This window comes from Phaseolus vulgaris, chromosome 1 (assembly GCF_000499845.2).
Source record: "Phaseolus vulgaris cultivar G19833 chromosome 1, P. vulgaris v2.0, whole genome shotgun sequence".
Lineage (NCBI taxonomy): Eukaryota > Viridiplantae > Streptophyta > Magnoliopsida > Fabales > Fabaceae > Phaseolus > Phaseolus vulgaris.
Window position 1 is genome coordinate 15,943,552 of NC_023759.2, and position 24,463 is coordinate 15,968,014.

At 44.8% G+C, this 24,463-nt stretch overlaps 1 protein-coding gene across 1 annotated transcript; it reads left to right on the forward strand.

Moving 5' to 3' along the window:
• Positions 1-23,244: 23,244 nt before the first annotated feature.
• LOC137813676 (uncharacterized) lies at positions 23,245-23,888 on the forward strand. The gene has a single exon (XM_068616056.1). The coding sequence runs from the start codon at positions 23,480-23,482 to the stop codon at positions 23,690-23,692; it is 213 nt and encodes a 70-aa protein (XP_068472157.1). The 5' UTR covers positions 23,245-23,479; the 3' UTR covers positions 23,693-23,888.
• Positions 23,889-24,463: the final 575 nt, after the last annotated feature.

Here is a 24,463-nt window from a genome sequence, read left to right on the forward strand (position 1 = left end):
AACCACAAGTGCATAGATATGTGTGATACAGAAAAAATGCCTTGGCTTTTGTGATTTTTAATTTTTTTTTTGTAGTTGTACCGCCCTGGCAGTCGGAAGTGATGACGTGGCATCCAGCTACAGTATAGGCGTGTTGACAAGGCGCCAGGTTGGCAGAAGGGAAGGAAGTCGAGGGGCTCGTGAAGTCGCCAGTTATTAAGTTGGCGTGTTCCGATCTCCAGCATACCAGAACCGGCGATCACCGGGTTAAAGATGAAGTCGCCAGATGTAAACTCAGGCGACCAAGTGATTGGAGATCGCCAGAGCAAGCACATCGCCGAAGATGAAGGTGGTGCAGATTATGAAGGCGGCCGGCGAGACCACAGGGAAGGTGTACGAAGGCACCCTAACTCGCCAGTTCCAGTAGAGATCGCACTCCCAAGTTAGCTATGCACTGGGCAGTACCATGCATAAGTAACTTAGCCAAAAAGAAAGTCAAAAGCAGCGCCCAAGTCAAGGAGGCTCCAGATGATGGCACGTGTACGACTGGATGCGAGCCACGTGTCCAGGTCTGTAACTGCCAGGAGAGAGAAAGTGACCAGGTATTTAAGGGTTCCCCAACGAACTTCTGAGGTACGCACGTTCAGATTATACTCTTTACGCTTGCGAGTTCTTGAGCATACTGTGAGAGAGAACATTGCACGGTTCCTTGAGAGTTCTTGAGTGTTATTGCTCTTAGTATTTGGTGGTTCGGTCACTGACTTGGGCGTTGGAGTGCGATCGGCCGCAGCGGCGTCGCTCTGTTCTTTTGCAGGTTCTTGAGGTGGATCTTGGCGGAGGACCGAGGTTGAAGCGGTGCACACGTCGATCCAAGTTTGACGAGGCAAGTTCCAACGTTCTGGTCAACAGGCAGGATCATCAGGCGCCCACCGTGGGGCCGTGTAAAACCTGTTCCCATCCACAGCGTGAGTTCTTGGAGGTTTTCGTAGTTTTCTGCGTGGTTGTGTGCTGGTGCAACCACTGTTCGCTGTTCGTTTGAGATTTGTTCGGTGATTTCGCGTTTTCCACCGTTCGTTCGGGTTTTTGTTCGGTGAAGTGAGGTTTTCTGCTGTTTACGCGAGATTTGTTCGGTGAAGTTTGAGTTCTTTGGCTCGTTGTGTTATCCGTAGGTGAAGCGGTGGTTTCTGGTGGAGTTGCAGGTTTCTTTGGAGGATTCGCGGTGTTCTTGAGTTTTTGCGAAGTTTTGCGAGGTTCTGACCGATTGATCGCTGAATCAATCGTAGCTGAAGTAAGTGTTGTTCGCTGCATTCTGTAATTCGCCAAGTTTCATGAGAAAAATGAGAAGCAATCGTTCAAGTTCGGTTGCGCCCGTCGCTGCTGAAGTCGCCGCCGCCATGACCATGGCGCAGATGGCAGAGATGATGCGTTCGTTGCAGGCAACTGTGGAAGCCTCGCGCATAGAACAGGCGAGAATGCATGAGGACCTGGCCGCCTCTCGCGCCAGGAATGATGAGCTTAGCAAGGTGACTGAGGAGCTGTGTCAAGCTCTTCAGGAGCAGCAAGGGCGTTCTATTGCTGAAGAGGTTGCGCCGTCGTCGCCACCTCGTGTTTTTCCTATGCCTTTCGCTCAGGCGATTACTGACACGCCGATTCCTGCGAGTGTGGTTCCTGTTAAGGCTGTTTTCACCGGCGTGGAGGATCCTGAGGCTCATCTCACCACGTTCCATACGCAGATGATGTTGTCAAGGGGATCAGACGCCGTGTACTGCAAGATGTTCGTGAGCACACTCCAGGGAACGGCGCTGGAATGGTTTGTGAGCCTGCCTAATGGTCACTTTACCAATTTCCAACAGTTCTCGAAGATTTTCGTCGAGCAGTACATCGTGAATAAGGCACCGCCCAGGGTGTCTTATGATTTGTTTGATATAAGGCAATATCAGGGAGAGTCCCTCAGGGACTACCTAAATCGCTTTGGGGCGCAGATGGTCAGATCGCCGGCCAAAGATGAAGAAATGCTGGTCTACGCATTTAAGAAGGGCGTGTTGCCGGGACCATTCTGCGAGGCATTGATCAGGGCTCACCCCGCCACGTTTGCTGAGGTTAGGCAACTTGCGGTGGCCCACATCGCCGACGAGAGTGAAGTCGCCGAGAAGAGAGGAAGCGTGGCTCCCGCTAGGCCACGCGCCCAGACCAGGATCCAGCCACAAAGGGTGCTGGAGACAGCGGCAGCCAGAAGGGATCAGAGGACTCGCCATCCTTATGATCCAAGGAAGAACAAGGGTAGGGGCCAAGGACGCCTGCAACCAGCACGCCGGGAATACAATCGCCCGCCTAAGCACAAGTTTGTCATGGGATTGGCGGACCTGATCGCCATTCCCAATATATCTGCTAGGTTGAAGGCGCCAGAAAAGGTGGGCGACAAGTTGCTGGGACCAAAGCCAGACGCCTGGTGTGAGTTTCACCAGGGCTTTGGCCATAAAGTGGACTCGTGCTTGGCATTAGGATACCAGCTCGACGATCTGGTTAAGAGCGGGTTCCTAAACGACTATTTGCTGGATAGAAGGACGGGGGGCGCGTCAAGCTCCCAACCAGCAGGTGCTGAGGCACAGCAGCACGAGATGCCTACGCACGGAGAAATCCACACCATTGCAGGGGGTTTCTCAGGAGGTGGATGCACTGCATCACAGAGGAAGAGGTACGCGAGGTCTGTGATGACGGTGGATATGTTTGAAGACCACTCGCCAGAAGTGGATATTACCTTCACCAAGCAAGATCTTAGGGATGTTGTGCCTCATGACAACGATCCCATAGTAATTTCGTTGATAACAGCGGGAAGAAAGGTCCACAGGGTGCTGGTGGACCAAGGAAGCTCGACAGACATGATGTTCTGGCCGACTTTCACGCAGCTGGAGCTGCCCCTTGACCAGCTGAGGCCCTATGGAGGATGCTTGTATGGTTTCGCTGGTGACCAGGTGGAGGTCAGGGGGTACATAGAGTTGAGGACAACGTTTACAGATGTGGCGGGTTCAAGAACGGAAAAAATCAAATATCTTGTTGTAAACGCTCCTTCAGCATACAACATCCTGTTGGGAAGACCCACGCTCAACAGGATAGGTGCCATACCGTCGACCCGGCACATGAAGGTGAAGTTGCCGTCTATGGAGGGGGTGGTGATCACCATCAAATCCGATCAGAAAGAAGCAAAAAAGTGCTATGAGAATAGCCTGAAAAACAAGAGATCGGTGAGTTACGTAACGACCACCCCGCCTCCCGGTGTGAAGCCCAGATCGACGGTAACAGAAGAGACCGCCGGAAGAGACGTGGAGATGGTGGATGCTGAGTTGGGGGAGGGGAACGTTGGTCTAGAGGAAGAAGAGGCCAGGAATCGCCCTGAGGAAGCGAGAGAACTGGGAATCGCCAGGGCGGTGATCGCCAGAGAAACCAGACCAAAACCCGTCGAGCAGTGGCTCGAGAGAGAAATCGGGGGAAAGATCTTCAAGCTAGGAAGATCCCTGGAGTATGAGCTTCAGGACCAGATCGCCAAGGTGATAGAACGGCATCTGGATGCATTCGCATGGTCCGCTTCGGACATGCCCGGGATCGATCCCGACTTCTTGTGCCATCATCTGGCGATGGATAACTTGGTAAGACCAGTGCGACAAAGAAGAAGAAAGTTCAACGAGGAGAGGAGGCAGGCGATTAGGGACGAAACACAGAAACTCCTCGCTGCAGGCCACATCAGGGAAGTCCAGTACCCTGAATGGCTGGCAAATGTCGTGCTGGTGAAGAAGAGTAATGGGAAATGGCGCATGTGCGTCGATTTCACCGATCTGAATAAAGCTTGTCCGAAGGACTCATATCCTTTGCCAAGCATTGACGCCCTGGTGGACAGTGCTGCAGGGTGTAAATTGCTGAGCTTCCTGGATGCCTTCTCGGGGTATAATCAGATCAAGATGCATCCCATGGATGAAGAGAAGACTGCCTTCATGACCGAGAGATCGTGCTACTGCTATAAGGTAATGCCGTTTGGGCTGAAGAACGCGGGGGCCACGTACCAGAGGTTGATGGATCGAGTACTTGCACCGATGCTGGGAAGGAATGTGCAAGCGTACGTCGATGACATGGTCGTGACCTGCCAGAGAAAAGCAAGCACGTTGCAGATTTGGAGGAGTTGTTCACGACGATCGCCAAGTTCAAATTGAAGCTGAATCCAGAGAAATGCATTTTCGGCGTGGAGGCTGGAAATTTTTTGGGTTTCCTCTTAACTGAAAGAGGCATAGAGGCCAACCCTGATAAGTGTGCCGCCATCTTGGCGATGAGGAGCCCAGCTACGGTGAAGGAGGTTCAACAGCTAACAGGTCGGATGGCAGCCCTGTCTCGCTTCGTGTCAGCTAGCGGAGAAAAGGGCCATCCCTATTTTCAGTGCCTAAGGAGGAATAACAAGTTTGCTTGGACGAAGGAGTGCGAGGAAGCCTTTGTCAAGCTGAAGGAATATCTGGCGAGCCCGCCGGTTCTGTGTAAACCGCTGGTGGGAACCCCTCTCAGGCTGTATTTTGCTGTAACTGAGAGGGCGGTGAGTGCGGTGCTCGCCCAGGACCAAGATCAGGCTCAAAAGCCTATTTATTTTGTTAGTAAGGTGCTGAAGGGCCCCGAAACGAGATATCAGGCCCTGGAGAAGGCTGCGCTGGCAGTGGTATTTTCGGCGAGGAGGTTGCGCCACTATTTCCATAGCTTCACAATTCTAGTGATGACTGACTTGCCCATCCAGAAGGTGTTGAAGAAGCCTGACGTTGCTGGGAGGATGGTGAAGTGGGCAGTAGAGCTGTCAGAGTTTGATATTAAGTATGAGCCCCGAGGCCCGATCAAGGGGCAAATCTTTGCAGATTTCGTGGTCGAGCTCTCATCCGAAGCGGCACGAGTTGAGGGGGACGACTTCCGTTGGGTACTCTCGGTGGATGGATCGTCAAACCAGCAGGGTAGCGGTGCTGGAGTCATCTTGGAAGGACCCAACGGCGTGCTGATCGAACAATCTTTGAGGTTTGCCTTCAAAGCCAACAACAATCAAGCAGAATATGAGGCGCTGATCGCCGAGATTTTGCTGGCCAAAGAGATGGGAGCCAGGGTGTTGATGGCTAAGAGTGACTCGCTGCTAGTCACAGGACAAGTAACAGGCGAGTTCCAGGCTAAAGATCCACAAATGGCGGCTTACCTGGAGTATATGCTGGAATTGAAGAGTTCTTTTGCCTCTTTTGAAGTGGTGCATGTGCCCAGAGAGCAGAATGCCCGAGCTGACTTGCTGGCCAAGCTCGCCAGTTCAGGCAAGGGGGTAGGCAGAGGACGGTGATTCAAGAAACTCTGAAGACGCCGAGGGCATTTGTAGCAGATCACCTGGTTCTTCAGATAAGCAGGTCGACGGAAAAAGTGGCAAGAAGTCACAAGTCTTTAACGCAAGAAACGTTGAGATCGCCAAGAATTAGAGCGTGTCGGGGAGAGAGGGTGAACATGACACAGGTCTGCGCTACCCATGAGCCAGACACCTGGATAACACAGTACAAGCGGTGCCTGGCAGATGGCCTTCTCCCGCTGGATCCGGCAGAGGCTAGGAAGGTAAAGAAAAATTCTAGCAAGTACACATTGATTGATGGCGATCTGTACAGGTTTGGGTTCACTCACCCACTCCTGGAATGTATACATGGCGAGAAGTGCACGAGAATCATGGCAGAGCTCCACAAAGGAATATGCGGAAGCCACGTCGGGGGTCGAGCTCTGGCCGCAAGGACTCTGCGTGCAGGTTAGTACTGGCCATCGATGAGAGAAGACTGCAAGAAGTATGCCCAATGTTGCAAACAATGCCAACAGCACGCCGATTGGCACAAGGCGCCTCCCGAGGAGTTGAAGTCGATCTACAGCCCTTGGCCGTTTCATACTTGGGGAATCGACATCCTGGGACCTTTCCCGCTGGCGATCAGGCAGATGAAGTACTTGGTGGTGGCGATTGAGTATTTCACCAAGTGCATCGAAGCAGAACCAGTGGCCCAGATCACCGCACACAAGATCGAAGGTTTCGTGTGGAAGAACATTGTGTGCCGATTTGGAGTGCCCAAGCGCCTGGTGTCGGACAATGGGACTCAGTTTGCAAGCCACCTGTTGAAGAAGCTGTGCGAAGGGGTGGGAATTCAACAAGTGTTTGCATCCGTCGAGCACCCTCAGACGAATGGCCATGATTTTGAGTGCCCAAGCGCCTGGTGTCGGACAATGGGACTCAGTTTGCAAGCCACCTGTTGAAGAAGTTGTGCGAAGGGGTGGGAATTCAACAAGTGTTTGCATCCGTCGAGCACCCTCAGACGAATGGCCAGGTGGAGTCAGCTAATCGGGTGTTGCTGAGAGGTTTGAAGAGAAGGCTGGAGAAAGCCAAAGGAAGCTGGGCTGAAGAGGTACCCCGCATAGTCTGGGCGTACCACACCACCGAGCAGTCAGGAACCCATGAGACCCCGTTCAGCTTGGTCTATGGGTGTGATGCAATGATTCCAGTAGAGATCCAGGAGAGCTCGCCGAGATTCCGGAACTTCGTAGAGGAAGACTCGAATGAAGAGAGAAGGCTGAACCTGGATCTACTGGATGAGGTCAGGGAAGAGGCGAGATTGAAGGCTGAAGCGGTGAAGAGAAGGATTGAACGAAGATACAACTCAAAGGTGATGCCAAGACAGTTTAGAGAAGGCGACCTGGTGATGAGGAAAGCCCACCAGTACGAGATGGAGAATAAACTGTCGCCCAAGTGGACGGGGCCGTTCAGAATAACCGAGGCGCTCGGGAACGGCGCCTACCAATTAGAGACATTGGAAGGAGGGGCGATTCCTCGCACTTGGAACGCCACGCACCTGAAGTTGTATTACATTTAAGAAGCTTTGTAAGTAAAGACAAACACGAAGTTATATTACAATGTCTCTGTTAAAACAGTTTAGGGGGCACTCTTTTTTCCCTAAGGAGGGTTTTTAATGAGGCCACCCAATGAAGAGAAGTTTTCAAAGTACAAGTTGTTTTAGATTGCGTACCTGTTGTTTTCAGAAAGTTTTGAAGAAAGACCTTGTCACTTATATGTGACTTAAGGCAAGTTAAAGATATATTGCATGCTTTCTAAAAGGTTTTAAGTCCTCATCGTTTTTCGGCGATCGGAGGCATCAGTTAAAGTTTTAAGTCCTCATCGTTTTTCGGCGATCGGAGGCATCAGTTAAAGTTTTAAGTCCTCATCGTTTTTCGGCGATCGGAGACATCAGTTAAAGTCCTCATCGTCTTTCGGCGATCGGAGGCACCAGTTAAAAGACCTCAACGCCCTCGCGCGTCCTGAGGCGAGTTAAAGACCTCCTCGCCGTCGAGCGAGTGCAGGCGAGGAAGAGCGAAAAGTCCTCAGTGTTTCTGGGGGCGAGGAGATGTAACCCCTGGGGCAATGTAGAGGCACCAGTGAAAAGTCCTCAGTGTTTCTGGGGGCGAGAAGATGTAACCCCTGGGGCAATGTAGAGGCACCAGTGAAAAGTCCTCAGTGTTTCTGGGGGCGAGAAGATGTAACCCCCGGGGCAATGTAAAGGCAAGTAAAAGACCTTCTCGCCTATGAGCGAGTTCAGGCAAGATAAAATCCTTCTCGTCTTGAACGAGTTCAGGTACGGTGTAAAGGGTGGAAGAAGTTTGGAAGGTGGCTAAGGTAGGTTCGAAGAGAGCGCCTAGCCACCTGGTCTTTGTTCTGAAGTTCAGGAAGGTAGAGAAGGATCCGAAAGGCGCCTCTACCCCAGATAAAGAACAATGGCCAAGGTATGAAGCCAGAAAGAAGCTGATGTCGCCAAGAGTCTTTGGCAACCAGAAAAAGTTCAAACAGTGGCGGGAAAGTTAAAAACCCGTTTTGATGAAGCAGATCGGGTGAAGCGATGTTTTAAGCCAATAGTTGAGTTAAAGTTCGTTGCTTGAAGAGTAATTTTGCGCTAAGGTTAATTGCCTTAAGATTACAAGTTGTTAAAGTGATTATTATTCGAAGTTGAAGTGGCTCGAAGCAGTCAAGTATAAGATCGTGCCTACGAAATTACTAAGTCATTTCTCTGAAGTAAATTGCGCAAGGGAAGTTAAAGCAGCTAAAGAAGATATAAGAGGAAATACACAGACTTTGTCATTAAAATGAGTATCAGTTCGGGGTGCATAAACAGAAAAAGAAAAAAATTCATTACAAAATACAAAGAGAAAACATAAAGGTAGTGGATGGATGAAATTGATCAGTCTTCAGCGGGAACCACCTTCCCATCCACCACCTCGTTGTTGAGGGACACCATGCTGAGATCCAGATCAGGGAATAAGCAGGCGAACTGTTCCCGTGCAGCTTCGAATCCAGCAGCCAGAATTTGGGCAGAACTCAGATTAAGCTCTTCAATCTGTTTCTTGAGTTCTTCAGTTTGTTCCTTCAGCCCCTTGTTCTGCTGCTCCAACTCGTCATCTTGCTTCTTGAGTTGTTCAATGGTCCCTTGAGCTTGAAGAAGGTCTTCAGCAACCTTCTTGGATTCTGCCTGCACTTGGCCCAATTCAGCAGCGATCTTCCCCTTTTCTTTGTTGGCTTCGGCAAGCTCAGCCATGGCGTCATCCCTCGCTTTCTCCACCTTTCCAAGGAAGACCTCCCGGTCGGCTGACCTTTGCTCCAGTTTCTTCACCTTGGCGGTGTCAGTTTTTATGAGAGCCTCCAGGTCAGCCACCTTGACGCGATAAGGCACGATCTTGCTCTCCAGCTCGATTTTTTCTTGAGCCAAGAGTTGTACCTTATGGCGGAGGTCGGTAGCTTCCTTGCGCGCCAACCGGAGCTCAGTGCTCATCGCATCTTCTACTCGGGAGTGTTCAACCTCCGCGAGTGTCAGATTGAAGGACAACTTCTCCACCTCAACCCTCATAGTGCTATTCTCAGTTCGGAGGTTGAAGAGGTCGTTCTGGAGCTTCCTGGTGGAGCTCTCCACAGCTCTAGAGATAATGGTGGGGAAGTCTTCTGCCATCATCTTCAGTTTAGCAGAGAAAGGCTCCCACATCCTCTTAACCTCGATGGAGAGACCTGCCTGTGGAGGCGCCGGTTGGGCCTGTTGTTGGCTCTCGCCGCCACCTTCTTTAGTTGGTTGATCAACAGGTGCTTCTTGGCGAGGTCGCGACGTCGGGGATTCAGTAATTAGAATTGGAGAGTTATGAGCAACTTCATCCCCGATTGGAGCAGCGTCTGCGGCTGAGGCATTTGAAGGAGGACCCCCTCCAGCTGTTGCACAAGGCGTGGAGGCGCTCGGGGGGTCCTCCATGAAGTTTGGCTCGGGGGCCTCAACCGCAGGTGGCGCAGATGCCAATGGAATGGCTTGGACTGGTGAAGCAGGAGCTGGTGGAGGTGGCAATGATGGAGGAGGAGCAGGCGTAGACGGCGGTGTTGATGTTGGAAGAGGGGGTGGAGCAGGTGGAGAAGAAGGTGCCACCCTCTTCCTCTTCGTGATAAGGCCATCTTCGGTTACCTCGTCGTCTTCCTCTTCCTCCTCGTGGACTACTTGGGGAGCTTTCCTCTTGGGTTTCCTGAGGACAAGCTTTTTCCGTTGGTTGGCGGGTTGGGCCTCAGAGGAAGTTGGGCCCCTGGGTGGCGATCTGCCTTGAGCAGCGGCGATCTCCACCACAGAGTTTAGCACAGTTTGGGAACCCGATGCCAACCCGTGGGTTCGGGCGAGCGCCCTCAGTTCAGCGAGCTTGCCCTGGCCCAACATATTATCTGCATAGAGCAAAAATGCATGGGTTAGTTCAGAGAGAAAATAAATGCATAAGGCAATATGCAGCAAAGCAGATAAAGGGTGCAGAAAAATAAAACCAAAGTCTTGCGCACAACGCACAAGACGCCCAGAAACAGTTAACAGAAGTAGTATTAGAACAAGAACTTATACGTTCTAACCTATTCGAATTTCGAGTTGGTCCTCAAAGAACTCGAAGCAGATGAGTGTGGTGGTGAGGAAGGTGATGTTGGCGTCCGCCACACTCTTCCAGAAGAAACAGAGATCTCTGTCCAAAGCGCCCATGCTATCAGGACTTCTGGGTCTCCTGAAGCAGCTTTTGGACTCTTTGTTCCCCTTGTTTACCCAGTACAAGGGGAAACCATCGAGCAACGACGCGTCTTTGTCATTGGGACGCACCTGGACGAATTTGCCCTTCCAGTCTTTATAGGATTGCTGGAAGATGGAGAGGATCGACCTCCCAGCAATCCCGTTCAAGCTAACCCACAGGCGATCTCCTGGGTGCTTGGCTTCAAAAAGGAACAAGAAGACATCCACAGATGCTGGCAACCCCAGGTGGTCGCACGTGACTTGGAACGCCCGCACAAACGCCCAACTGTTGGGATGAAGCTGGGCGGCGGCGATGTTGAGCTCGGTGAGAAGCTCCCTCTCAAAGCGAGTGAAGGGAAACCTGAGTTTCACCTTCTTGAACAAGGTTGTGTAAACGAAGCAGAAGGGTCCCCCGTTGTTTGCCTTGTCGTCAGCACAAACTGGCAGGGCATGGGGGCAAGGTAGCACCGTCATCTTCTCGTCGTGCTCCTTGTGGAATGATTGGTGAGGCTCATCCCCCTTCGTCAATCGCAAAACTGCCCCAGCAGTGTTCACAGAAGACGTTTCCCTCAACAAGGTCGAGTTGGCCCAGGGATATAGTTTTTTGAAGTCTGGTGGGGGAACGGAGGCTCCTCCGGTGACAGGCGGAGTCGCCTGGGCCAGGTTGGGGCGGGAAGGTACAGGCCTCTCAGCCTGAGAAGACGAAGCACCACGTGCTCGCGGTGGGTCGTGTGCTTGTGAGGAAGGGTTTCGTGATGAAGGAGGAGGATTTGGGGTGATCTTTGAGCGAGTCATTGTTGAAGCTGCAAAGGAAGAAGAAAAGGAAAAATGATCAGGGTTCCCAGAGGCTGACTCGATCATGGAAGAAGGGTGAAAAACGAACGAACGTAGGTTCGTTGTGACGTTGACGGAGCCCTAAGTTACGAAGAAGGAGAAATAGCAAAAACAACCCACAACGTATGCACCAGACAGTTAAAGGATGATGCGAATCGGTTAAAATGCAGGAAAAACCACCAGAAGAAGGAAAGGAAGTACCTTTTTATGATCAGGAAGGCGATGAAGAATGTTGGTGATTCAGAATGTTGAAGAACGCTGAGAGCTTTTTTTGCAGAAGAGAGTTGGAGCGTTTGAGGATACGAAGAAAAGTGATGGAACAGTGGAGCGAAAATGGGTTTAAGGGTTTTTCGAAATGGGTTTGGGAAGCGCAAACGTTAACTGAAGGCAACCGTTGATGAAGCCACGTGTCGAACGATGGGGAATGTCTGGTGGAGCGTCAGAGGAGCAGAAAGTGCAACCGCTTGGAATTCTGCGCCAGTGCCACGTAGATGACGTGACTCTTTTAGTCTTTTCGCTGGACAAGTCTTCGCTTAAGACTGGGGGGCTTGTGTACCGCCTTGGCAGTCGGAAGTGATGACGTGGCATCCAGCTACAGTATAGGCGTGTTGACAAGGCGCCAGGTTGGCAGAAGGGAAGGAAGTCGAGGGGCTCGTGAAGTCGTCAGTTATTAAGTTGGCGTGTTCCGATCTCCAGCATACCAGAACCGGCGATCACCGGGTTAAAGATGAAGTCGCCAGATGTAAACTCAGGCGACCAAGTGATTGGAGATCGCCAGAGCAAGCACATCGCCGAAGATGAAGGTGGTGCAGATTATGAAGGCGGTCGGCGAGACCACAGGGAAGGTGTACGAAGGCACCCTAACTCGCCAGTTCCAGTAGAGATCGCACTCCCAAGTTAGCTATGCACTGGGCAGTACCATGCATAAGTAACTTAGCCAAAAAGAAAGTCAAAAGCAGCGCCCAAGTCAAGGAGGCTCCAGATGATGGCACGTGTACGACTGGATGCGAGCCACGTGTCCAGGTCTGTAACTGCCAGGAGAGAGAAAGTGACCAGGTATTTAAGGGTTCCCCAACGAACTTCTGAGGTACGCACGTTCAGATTATACTCTTTACGCTTGCGAGTTCTTGAGCATACTGTGAGAGAGAACATTGCACGGTTCCTTGAGAGTTCTTGAGTGTTATTGCTCTTAGTATTTGGTGGTTCGGTCACTGACTTGGGCGTTGGAGTGCGATCGGCCGCAACGGCGCCGCTCTGTTCTTTTGCAGGTTCTTGAGGTGGATCTTGGCGGAGGACGGAGGTTGAAGCGGTGCACACGTCGATCCAAGTTTGACGAGGCAAGTTCCAACGTTCTGGTCAACAGGCATGATCAGTAGTTGATATTAGGATGTGCCTTTTTTACTGGATGTTTTAAACATGTTAAGGTTCATACAGAAAATATTTCGGGTTGCTTAACAATATTAGAATAAATTTTTGAAACAAGGTTAAAATCATACAAGTCTGGAAACTGAAAACCTAAAGAAGCAAAGAACAATTGAACAAAACTTCAAGACAATGATTGGAAATGGATTGTAGAAAGTTACTAATGAACTAATAGCAAGTTAAAAGACTCAAGAATAGGTAAAAATGAAAAGCACCAAAGCATATACTCAAAGAACACAAAAGAACTTTTAACAAACACTTGATGTGCACTAGAACAAATTATCAAACACTTAGCATGCAACAACAAAACTTGAATGAATTGAGCAAAACTAAGCAAGATTTGGACGTAACATTGAGCATGCAAGGATTAAAAACACTAAACAACACCTAAATGCACACATACATGGAATTAAACACAAAAAAACAACAAAGATTGAAGAACAACAAATCAAAAACTGTAAGAACACATGTTGTTTGGCAGGTTTTGTTGCGAAACTTAGATGAAGCACAAAGAAGAAAATTGCATTGAACAAAAAAAATTAACTGTTTAGATTGTATATGAAAGAGGTTAAACAGCGAAAGAACACTTAGAACACAAATTGAAGCAAGACAAAAGCAAGAAAAAGTAAAAAAAAAAATGGAACTAAGGATGTTGTGCAGCAAAAAATCATGACAAGGTGTTTGATGAAGGTTTGAAAGAAAATAAATTGTGGAATTGTTATTTTAATTGGTGGAAATGATTTAACAACGGTGGAAGATGATTATAATCGATGGAAATTGTTCCCGTCGGTTGACTTTACGTCTTCGTGCGCTTCTGTTGACTACGCTTCCAAGAACCCTTCGCTCCAACGTTCCCTAACTCCGGTAGAAACACTTGAAAATAGATAAACAAAGGGCGCCCTCGCGGCCGTTTTCACTCCGACGATCAAGTCAGTATCTCAGGCAATGAACACCAAACTCACACTCTTCACTCTTGACAATACGTAACTGGCACTCGCAAGAGCGTAGAGTATTCTGTGAAAATGTCAAAATGTACCTTAGTTGTGTTTGTTGTTAGCCTTATATACCTTTGGTGCCCTTACCCTTCTATCACGCTGTGACTTAATCATTTTGCAGGCGCACCTTAGCGACACTGGCGCCCAGACTTAGGGTTGTCCAGTGTGTAAGGTTGCCTTGTCGTAGTGCAGCAGGTGCGAGGGTGACTACTTGGATGTCAACTCATGCACCCAATCTCTGAGTCATTCGCCCTAGGAGTTTCCAGCCTTACTCACTTGCCATGCATGCAAATTCCCTCTGGGACGTGACTCTTCCGGGTCATTTCGATCCCAGTGGCTTTCTGAACAGTGGTGCGTACTATCGCGTCCCTACACCTCATGCGCTGGTCCTCCGTGAATTGGGCCCTCCCTACTGGTCACTGGGGTGTGGCCTAAAAACCATCATTCTTAGTCCGTATTTAATGTGTGAGGTGTCGAGGCCCAAGGCCTCCACGCCCCTCCTGTGTCGCCTCCTACCGTGTCGTCTCCTACTGTGCCGCCTCCTCCACGGTTGTCCTCACCCGTGGGTATCAGGAGGAGTCACTTCCCTGGTCCACCACGCTCCCCATGGCGTCTTCATCATGCTGCCCCTAGGCGACGCCCGAGGCCGGTCAACGCCCGAGGCCATGGACTTAAAGAAACTCCTTCCTGTCCTGATGTACCTTCCAGTGGATCCCACCTTCGAGGTCCCATCATGTTGACTTTGGTCAACGCTCGAGGACCATACGGTACAAAAATCAAAGAAAACATGAAGAACATGCAATAAAAAGTGAAAAAACCAAGAGACACTCAAGCTTAAACAAAAATAAAAATCGGGAAAAAACTTAGCTAGATAAAGATTTTTCCTTAGATCTTGGTGTGCTCTAATCCACCTGATACAATCCAAGTATGTGTATTGGTGAACTCATGGAGTGGCAACGGAATAGTTGAAGGTTTGCACCGAAAAGGAGAGGAATCAATACAAGAAAATCATGAAATATAAACCAATTTTTAGAGACCAAAATAATTAGTTGCAATAGTAACTAAATTAGAGACTATTTTAGAAACTAAAAAACATTGGTTTCTAAATTAGTTTCTATTATTGTTAAATAGTTTCTAAATTGGTATCTAATTAGCAACCAAGGTTTTAACTACCAATTATTTAGTTTCTAAATTTGGTAGCAAAAACATTGGTTGCTAATTAGATACCAATTTAGAAACTATTTAACAATAATAGAAACTAATTTAGAAACCAATTTATTTTTTTTTAGTTTCTAAAATAGTCTCTAATTTAGTTACTATTGCAACTAATTATTTTGGTCTCTAAAAATTGGTTTCTATTTCATGATTTTCTTGTAGTGAATTGGTGAGATTTTGAGAGTGATTTAGGTGCTAGGAAGAAGAAAAAGGTGTTTCTAAACTTCTTAGGGTTTCACTAGGCCTAGAATGCTCTCTAGCAAGGGAGATTTGGGAGAGAATGAGTCTCAATTATGAATAATTCATTCAATTAATGCAAATTTGAATACATGAGGTTTATTTGAGTTATTTATAGATGAAGAGGATGAAGGTAGTTTGCTCCTTAAGCTACCATAACTCTAGTTAAGCAAGCTTAACTATGGTAAGGCTTGGTGACTTAAGAAGGGTCGTGTAGTTACTCTTAAGATGCTTTAAAGACCCTTGCTTGTGTGACAACTGAAGGTTTCTAGAGGGTCTTTGATTTATCTACAAAGTACTCTTGACAGTAATTCAAAATACAGGTCCTATACATGACTATTCTACTATTTATACAAACAATTCTTATATCTTTATTCTTGTGTATGTTGGATTGGATGGTCCTCCATAAACTAAGGTAGTGAACAAGTCCTCATCCACATTGTTGAGGGCTCTTTTAAAGAGCAACAAGAAGTCTAGGGTGGATATCTTCCTCAAGTAGAATTTGCTTATAATTGGGTAGTCCATAAGACTATTAATCTTTCTTCTCACACATTTTGATTTACTACCAACTTTGGAAACTACTTCCTTGCTTCACAAAGAAGTACTTTCTAGAGAGGAGTTTGTCAAGAAGTTTCATGAGAAGGTTAAGAACAAAATTGAGAAACAAAAGTAGAAGTATATTGAATACAACAATAAATGGGGAAAGAAAGTGATATTTGAGGAAGGGGACTCGATTTTGCTACATTTAAGAAAAGAACGATTTTCGAGCCAAAGAAAGTCAAACTTAGTCCTGGAGGAGATGGTCCATTCCAAGTCCTTCAACGCATAGGATTTAGGCTTTTTGTTATGTAAAATAATAGATACCTGGTGGACCCAATTTGGGCTAATTTGGGTTTGAATATCCCTTGATTTTGATAGTCAAAGGTCCAATTAGAAGTCAAGGTACAACTACTCTTCATTAGGGAAGTCAAAGCCCTAATTGGAGAGGCAAGAAGAGGAGACTCACAACCCAACCATGCTCTCCACATGGCCATTCATCAAGTCAATACAAATTGGAGCTTATAAACCCAAAAGAAAGGAGAAAACTAGGAAATGCGGGACTACTCTTCCTTAGGTGCCGAAAATTGAAGTGTGCAGCTGCATATTGCATTTTGACCCAAATCCCTTAGTTCGTTAAGTAGTAGAGCCTCTCCATATATAAGTAAAAGGCCTATTGCTCCCTTGTAATTCACTTTTGCTTTGAATGAGAATTGAACTTGCCTAGAGCTTGTCTTCTTGTTCATTTTGAAAGTCTTAAAAATGAGAGTATTCTTCTCCTAGATTTTCATACTAAGGGACCTTCCTTGGAAAAGATCTTCTTGAGTTTCAATCTTGAATCTTAAGGAAAAGTTTGAAAGTTTTTGTTAAGTCTTCTGCACACGTGCAAAGGATGCTTCAATAAAAAAGCGTATAAATTACTTATAGGTTTTATTATCATCAAAACTTAAACACTTGCATAATTTTTTGTTAGACTGTCTAACAGGGTACAAACTGTATAACAATCACCATTGACTTGGTCATTCACACTATTAAAGATTGCATTCATATGTTAGGTAATGCTTAAAATAAATTAACTTTCTATTTTGAAATTCATTGGTATCAACACTAGACCATCTAAGGTTTCTAGACCGGTTCAAGTGGATAGGAATTTTCATGAGATTGGTTGGATCAAAGTTAATACAAATAATGTTGTCAAGGGCTCTCCTACATTAACTCGTATGGTTGGATCTTCAAAGGTAATAGGGGAAGTACATTGGAAATTTTTCTACATATACGAGGATTCAAAATTCCTTATTTTTTGAAATCATTGGTGTTATTCTTGCGATTGAGCTTGCTCATTCTACTGGTCATTGAAGACTCTAACTGGAAAGTGACTCTTCTTTGTTTTGTCAAGCATTTTACTCTACTATGATAATTCCTTGGTCTATTAAAGGAAGATGGAGAAAGTATTTGAAGATATGTGAAGAGATGGACTCCAAGGCTTCTCATACCTTCAAGGAAGGAAATTATTGTGTTGAGTGTTGAAAATAAGTTAGATTTTATATGATATCCTATGTTACTTTCTTTTATTAGTTTGATTGTTTTCCAGACAGGTTTTAAATCCATTTATTTAGGTTTTAGCTGGAAGTATATTCTTATATTTGGTGTTGTTTTTCCACGTTTTTATAATATTCCTTATATTTTTAATAAGATTTTCATGTAATATAGATAATTGATGAATTTTCAAAGTGTCATAATAATAACTAGCATAAGCTTTTCAAAAAAATATCCATTCTTAACTATGAAAAATAGAATTAACTGTTTCATAGACCGGAGTATTTATCATTATTAAATACTAATAAAGAAGGAAGAAGGAAATTGTCTAAATTTCTTATTACCGGACAAAATCATTATTAGACTTAATTAGACTTAATTACAGGAATATAATCACTATTAATGAGTCTATAATTAGACTTAATTATAGGAATATAATCACTATTAATGGGTCTATAATTAGTCTTAATTACAGATGTTATGTGAGAAAAAGAATCTGTACGGTTCTGTACGGTTCTAATGCTATGGTTATATATATGTATCATTGCTATAGATGAGGGACAGATTGAATAAAACAGAGAATATTCTTTCATGGTATCAGAGCACAAAACTCTGATACCCGACAAACACAAAGCAAAGGCAACGGTGCACAACCATGGCAGATGCACCAGAAAAGAATAATGCCAACAAAGCAGAGCACGAAGGAGGAGGTGCTAAGAAGACCTACTCGTCATATGATCTCAACGCGAGTGACAATCCCGGAAACATAATCACGCAAGTCCAATTGCGCGGAGAAAATTACGACGAATGGGCAAGAGCAGTAAAGATCTCGCTTCGTGCCCGGAGAAAATGGGGCTTCATTGATGGAACACATATCCAACCAGAGGATGAGGCACCCGACCTTGAAGATTGGTGGACCGTGCAGTCCATGATTGTATCTTGGATTCTAAACACCATTGAACCAAGCTTACGATCCACAGTAGCATATGCTGAGACTGCACATAACTTGTGGAAAGACATTAAAGAAAGATTCTCGGTCGTGAATGGACCTAGAATTCAACAACTAAGGTCGGACTTGTCAAGATGCAAGCAAGAGGGAATGGTGGTGGCAACTTACTTTGGAAAATTAAAGGTCCTTTGGGATGAGCTTGCTAACTGTGACAAAATTCCATCTTGTACGTGTGTTGGATGCAAGTGTGGGATTGGTGCTCAGTTGGAAAAACGAAGGGAGGAGGAGAAGGTTCATCAACTCCTTATGGGGTTGGATGACGCAAGCTACGGGACAGCAAGATCAAACATTCTGGCCTCAGATCCATTGCCGTCTCTGAACCGCGTATATGCTATGTTGGTACAAGAAGAAAGAGTGAGAATGATGGCCAAATCAACGGAAGAAAGGGGGTTGGTTGTGGGTCTCGCGATGCAGGCCAACTACAAAGAAAAAGGGCGTGGAGATATGGTAGAAAAATTAATGACGTGCAGTCATTGCGGTAAAAATGGTCATGACATGAAGGGATGCTTCCAATTGATCGGATATCCCGAATGGTGGGGTGACAGACCAAAAAGTGAAGGCAAATGGAACGGCAGGGGACGCCAAGGGATGCGAAACAAAGGTAACCCGACACGTGCAAATGTGGCACACGCTAGTGGAAGCAACAGTCAAGCCAACAATGACGACAAGAAACTTGAGATGGCAGGTCTGACCAATGAACAATGGAAGGTACTGGTTGATATGATCAGCAAACAAAAATCAAATGAATCAGAGAAAATGTCTGGTAAGAGCATTTGGGATTTGTGGATTATTGACAGTGGGGCATCAAACCATATGACCGGGTCACTGGAAAATTTGAGTGAAAAGGAAACTATACAAAGGTGCCCCGTAGGGTTACCCGATGGTGAACGTGTTCTAGCTTGCGAACAGGGAACAGTGACTCTTGAAGAAGGACTTGAATTGAAAAATGTCCTTTATGTTCCCAAATTAAAATGCAATTTACTTTCAGTACCTCAATTGACGGATGAAGAAAATTGTGTTGTAACATTCACTGATAAATTGTGTATTATACAGGACCGCACTTCGAGGACGCTGATTGGAGCAGGTGAACGGAAAGATGGGCTTTATTGGTATCGTGGGGTACGGAAGACTCAAGCATGTCATGTCAAGATGGAAAATCAACTAGCACTTTGGCACCAAAGATTAGGACATCCGTCATTTCAGATTGTGCAAATGCTTCCTGATATAAGTGGGAAATGTACTCGTGATGAGTTGAATACAGTTTGTGAAGTTTGTGAAAAATCGAAACAAACGAGAGATAAGTTTTTCTTAAGTGCGCATCAAGCTTTGAATATTTTTGATTTAATTCATTGTGACTTATGGGGTCCTTATAAAACTCCTTCATCCTGTGGTGCTTCATATTTTTTGACAATTGTGGATGATTGTTCACGGGCAGTTTGGATCTATTTGTTAAAAGAAAAAACAGAGGTATCAGTGACTTTGAAAAAAAATTTCACACTCGTTGAGAGGCAATACAACAAATGTGTTAAAATGGTTCGCTCTGACAATGGAACCGAATTCATGTGTCTAAAACACTATTTCATTCAACAAGGTATCCTTCACCAAACTTCCTGTGTCGGGACCCCGCAACAAAATGGACGCGTCGAACGCAAGCATCGGCATATTCTGAATGTTGCTCGGTCATTACGGTTTCAAGGCAATCTTCCCATTAAATTTTGGGGGGAATGCGTTTTGACTGCAGGCTACTTAATCAATCTCACACCATCCTCCATTCTAAAAGGAAAAACCCCTTATGAAGTGATCCATGGATGTGTACCCAGCTACGCGCACTTACGAGTATTTGGTTCATTATGTTATGCTCATAATCAAAATAGACAGCGGGATAAATTTGATAGTCGTAGCCGAAAATGTGTGTTTGTCGGGTATCCATATGGCAAAAAAAGGATGGAAATTATTTGATTTGGAAACAGAAACTTTCTTTGTCTCTCGTGATGTACATTTTTTCGAAAATAAATTTCCATATTTTGAAGCCAAAAAGATGGACACTGCACCACCATTGCAAAACCCAATTATTGCCAACTCTTTAGAAACTGGAACGGACCCACATTTTCTTCATGAAGTTGCTTCCTCAAACCTAGATGAATGCATCGTCAACCAACCCATTGCATCTCCCATCCCAGCCAAGGAGGATGCTACCCTCACAGATGACTTCGACCACACTATCAACGACTCCGATCCGTGTATAGAAGCCTCGACGCTACCCGCGGATCCACCGCCGCGTCCGACGGAGACGGCGCCGTCGGTTTCTTCACCACCGTTGACGGCCGCGGTTCCCCTTGGGTGAGGGCATCGCGCGAAGCTGCCTTCCGTACGGTTACACGATTTTGTCGCAGCCACCACGATACCGTCAAGCCCCTCTGTTCCGTCACCTCCTTCAACAGAATCCTCAGGTGTTTCGTATCCTATACATGATTTTGTGAATTGTGATTCCTTTTCTAACCATCATCAAAGTTTTCTTGCCTCTTTACACACCGAGCAGGAACCCCTGTTCTTTTCTCAAGCGGTCCGAGAACCCCGGTGGCGTGATGCTATGGCACAGGAGATTCATGCTCTCGAACTCAATGACACCTGGAAACTCACCGCTCTCCCTCCTGGAAAGAAGGCACTTGGGTGTAAATGGATCTACAAAATCAAATACAACTCGGATGGAACAATTGAAAGATTCAAGGATCGATTGGTAATTCTTGGCAATCATCAAGTGGAGGGTTTGGATTACAACGAGACGTTTTCTCCTGTCGTAAAGACGGTAACCATTCGCACAACTCTAGCAGTAGCAGCCGCAAAAGATTGGGAGCTTCATCAGATGGACGTTCACAATGCGTTTCTCCATGGTGATCTTGATGATGAGGTTTATATGAAACTCCCTCCTAGCTTCCAAGAATCTCAACCAGGGGCAGTGTGCAAGCTTCAAAAGTCTCTATATGGCCTCCGACAGGCCCCCAGGTGTTGGTTTGCTAAACTATCTTCTTCTCTCACTCGTTACGGCTTCCAACAATCCCCGAAGGATCATTCCCTGTTTACTCTCAATAATAATGACATACAGTTGGTTGTGCTAGTCTACGTTGATGATCTTGTGATTGCAGGGAATAATGGTACTGCCATCCAATGTTTTAAAGGCTACTTAAATCAATGCTTTCATATGAAAGATTTAGGCCGCCTCAAGTACTTCCTGGGGGTTGAAGTTGCTCGCTCCCCCAACGGAATCTTCCTTTGTCAGAGGAAATATGCCTTAAATATCATTACTGAAGTCGGATTGTTGGGTGCGAAGCCCGCCACTACACCATGTGAAGAAAATCACAAATTGAGCTCCGCTACTGGTTCTTTTCTTTCTGACCCGGCTACTTATCGTAGACTTGTTGGGAGGTTAATTTATCTGTGTTTCACTCGACCTGACCTTGCCTACAGTGTCCAAGCTTTATCTCAATTTATGCAAAATCCACGCTCCGAGCATTGGCAAGCTGCTATTCGTGTTGTTCGATATTTAAAGGGGCATCCTGGACAAGGAATACTCCTACCTCGAGAGAACAACTTACAACTCTTTGGGTGGTGTGATTCTGATTGGGCAAGTTGTCCACTGACACGGAAATCTCTCACCGGATGGTTTATTCAACTCGGCACTTCCCCAATCTCTTGGAAAACCTAGAAACAACAAACGGTTTCTGCCTCCTCTGCTGAGGCTGAATATCGATCAATGGCTAAGACCACCCGAGAATTAAAGTGGATTAAAGACATTCTCGCTTCTCTACATGTTCCTCATCCTGACCCAATTCGTCTTTATTGTGATAGTCAAGCAGCACTTCACATTGCTAAAAACCTGGTCTTCCACGAACGCACCAAACACATTGAAGTTGACTGCCACTTTGTTCGAGATGAAATCATTCACAAGCGCCTTCTTCCATCCTATGTGCCCACACATACACAACTAGCTAACCTTTTCACCAAAGCTCTCAGTGCTAAAAAGTTTGGAGCCATCTTGGTCAAGTTGACATTCAAGACTTACATGCTCCAACTTGAGGGGATATTACCGGACAAAATCATTATTAGACTTAATTAGACTTAATTACAGGAATATAATCACTATTAATGAGTCTATAATTAGACTTAATTATAAGAATATAATCACTATTAATGGGTCTATAATTAGTCTTAATTACAGATGTTATGTGAGAAAAAGAATCTGTACGGTTCTAATGCTATGGTTATATATATGTATCATTGCTATAGATGAGGGACAGATTGAATAAAACAGAGAATATTCTTTCATTTCTGAATTACAAATTTAAAGATTTTCGAGGAACCATGAAAAAAAAGTTAATATTTAACTCGTTTTTGTTCTTATTTTCGACTAGCGCGCATACCAAATTTCAAAATTTGCAATCAAAACCACAGAATACACCCCGAAAGTATTAGGAAAATAATTAACAACTAACTTTTAAGTATAAAAGAACAAAAATATGTTTTAGCTTTAAACTATAGAGAGACGCATGGAGAGAATAAGATCCCATTCCTAGAGTGGAAACATGTACATGGCATAACATTACAGGTAACTTGTAGGAAAACATTAATTTAACCATATCTTCAAAACGCCATGATTAAATTGTAACGTGCCTATATATACGTGCAAAGAGTTCATCTGCTTTCACTTTTTTCTCTGTGTTCTCTCTCTCTCTCTATAATATCGATCATCTAAGTATTCCACCCACGAATCTTCCAAATTCCTCCTTGAATCTTCCAATGATTTCTGTTCAGATTTATTCCATGAGTCTGTAAATGGGAAAAATAGAGGGAGAGATGGAGACTAGCTAGGCCTATCTTATTGGGAACAAACTATTTCTCATGGTCCCACATAATGATTAAAAGAGATAAATAAAATAGTTTATATTGTATAAATTGTAGGTATATTTGCATTATTTCATATTTAATTCCTTAATCTTTTGTAAGTTTTACATTTTGTGTCAGATTTAAAAAAAAATACATTGGTCTTAGTTTTAATCCCTAAATAAATAATAAATATTTTATATAATATGTGATGTCATATCTGACCAAGACTTCCTTTGATTTCTCCTTTTATGAGCATGCATTCCTTTTTTTTAAGATTCATGTGTAAGCTTTGGCTTTGCACACATAAACTAAGGAAGCTCCCAGAGTGTCGTCTCATGCAACAACTCAATCTTTTCACACGCGTTTCTTTCCTTTTTTTAAAAAATCAACATAGTTTAATAAATAAATCACACCCACTTTAGTGAAATAGTAAAGCAATAAGAGAAAAAGACACTCTGAGATGAAACATTATCACAAGCTTATGAGGAAAAATAAAGGTATTGGCTGGCACATAAAGCAAACCCCACTGGCCACAACAATTAACATACCTTTCTTCTCTCCTTAGCCCTTGTCTTTTTTTCTCTCCAAGTTTGGCATCCCCTTCTCCTTAACCACCAAGGAAGTGTTCTACTTATTGAGAAAGCCCCCCACTTGACCACATGATCCATATTTGGCTTATTTTCTCACTCAAGCAAGAACACTGAAGCATAACCAGAAACTGAGAAGTGAAGAGTGAAGAGTAAAGGGAAATGGGTGCTGATTGGGGACCAGTTATTGTGGCAGTGGCTTTGTTCATACTCTTGTCTCCTGGTTTGTTGTTCCAATTTCCAGCAAGGTTTAGGGTTGTTGAGTTTGGCAACATGAGCACTAGTGGGATTGCAATTTTGGTTCATGCCATCATATTTTTCTGCATACTTACCATCTTGATTGTAGCAATAGGCATTCACGTACACATCAACTGATCATTCCAATTTCACCTTATATAGACACCACAAATCTCCGTCAGTATGTTTACGATTACCCTTTTTTTCTTTTGCTCCTTCATGTACTAATTTCCCTTCAAAGTTTTTCATCTTCGGTACTGTGTACCAAAAACTTGTTCCGAATTGGAAAAGGAGATATAAAACTATAGGAATTATGTCTTTTGTTACTGCTTAATTTCAGTAGTCTTCGTAATGTTTGTTCTGTGTGATTTTGGTCGCATTCACTTGTATTTAGTACATCTCATGCTCTTAATTCCTAATGGGTATTTTGCTTAAGAAAATTGTGGATGCAATTTCATAGAATCTCCGAATCCAATATGTTTAGCAACTCTAAAAAATGAAAAATAACTTTACTTGCACATATGTTTAAAAATTAATAATATTAATTTTCAATTTACGCATTCAAAAAATGAATATTTATATTTTATTGATAATTTATTATCCAAATTTATAGTTGAGACCAAAAATTGTTCTTGCTTCCCGCGGATAACATCTTAAAGCAAACGGATTCTAAGTTTAACTTGGTTAATAGTATTTGCTGAACTTATTGTTCGACTTGAATGTGTCAATTGCTTTCTGCACTTAAACCAATCAACTTTTGGAATTCTAAAACTGTTTCTCATTTTGGAATTGAAAATTCCAAATTAAAAAATACATTTTATAAAAAGAAATTTAGAATAGATTTTGTGTCCTGTAAATGAAATTTTGGAATAGAACTAGAAAATTAAAATCTTATTTTAGAAAAATAAT

Bases quoted from the DNA above. Each gene is read 5' to 3' on its own strand.
- LOC137813676 (XM_068616056.1), top strand. From the start codon at position 23,480: ATGGGTGCTGATTGGGGACCAGTTATTGTGGCAGTGGCTTTGTTCATA.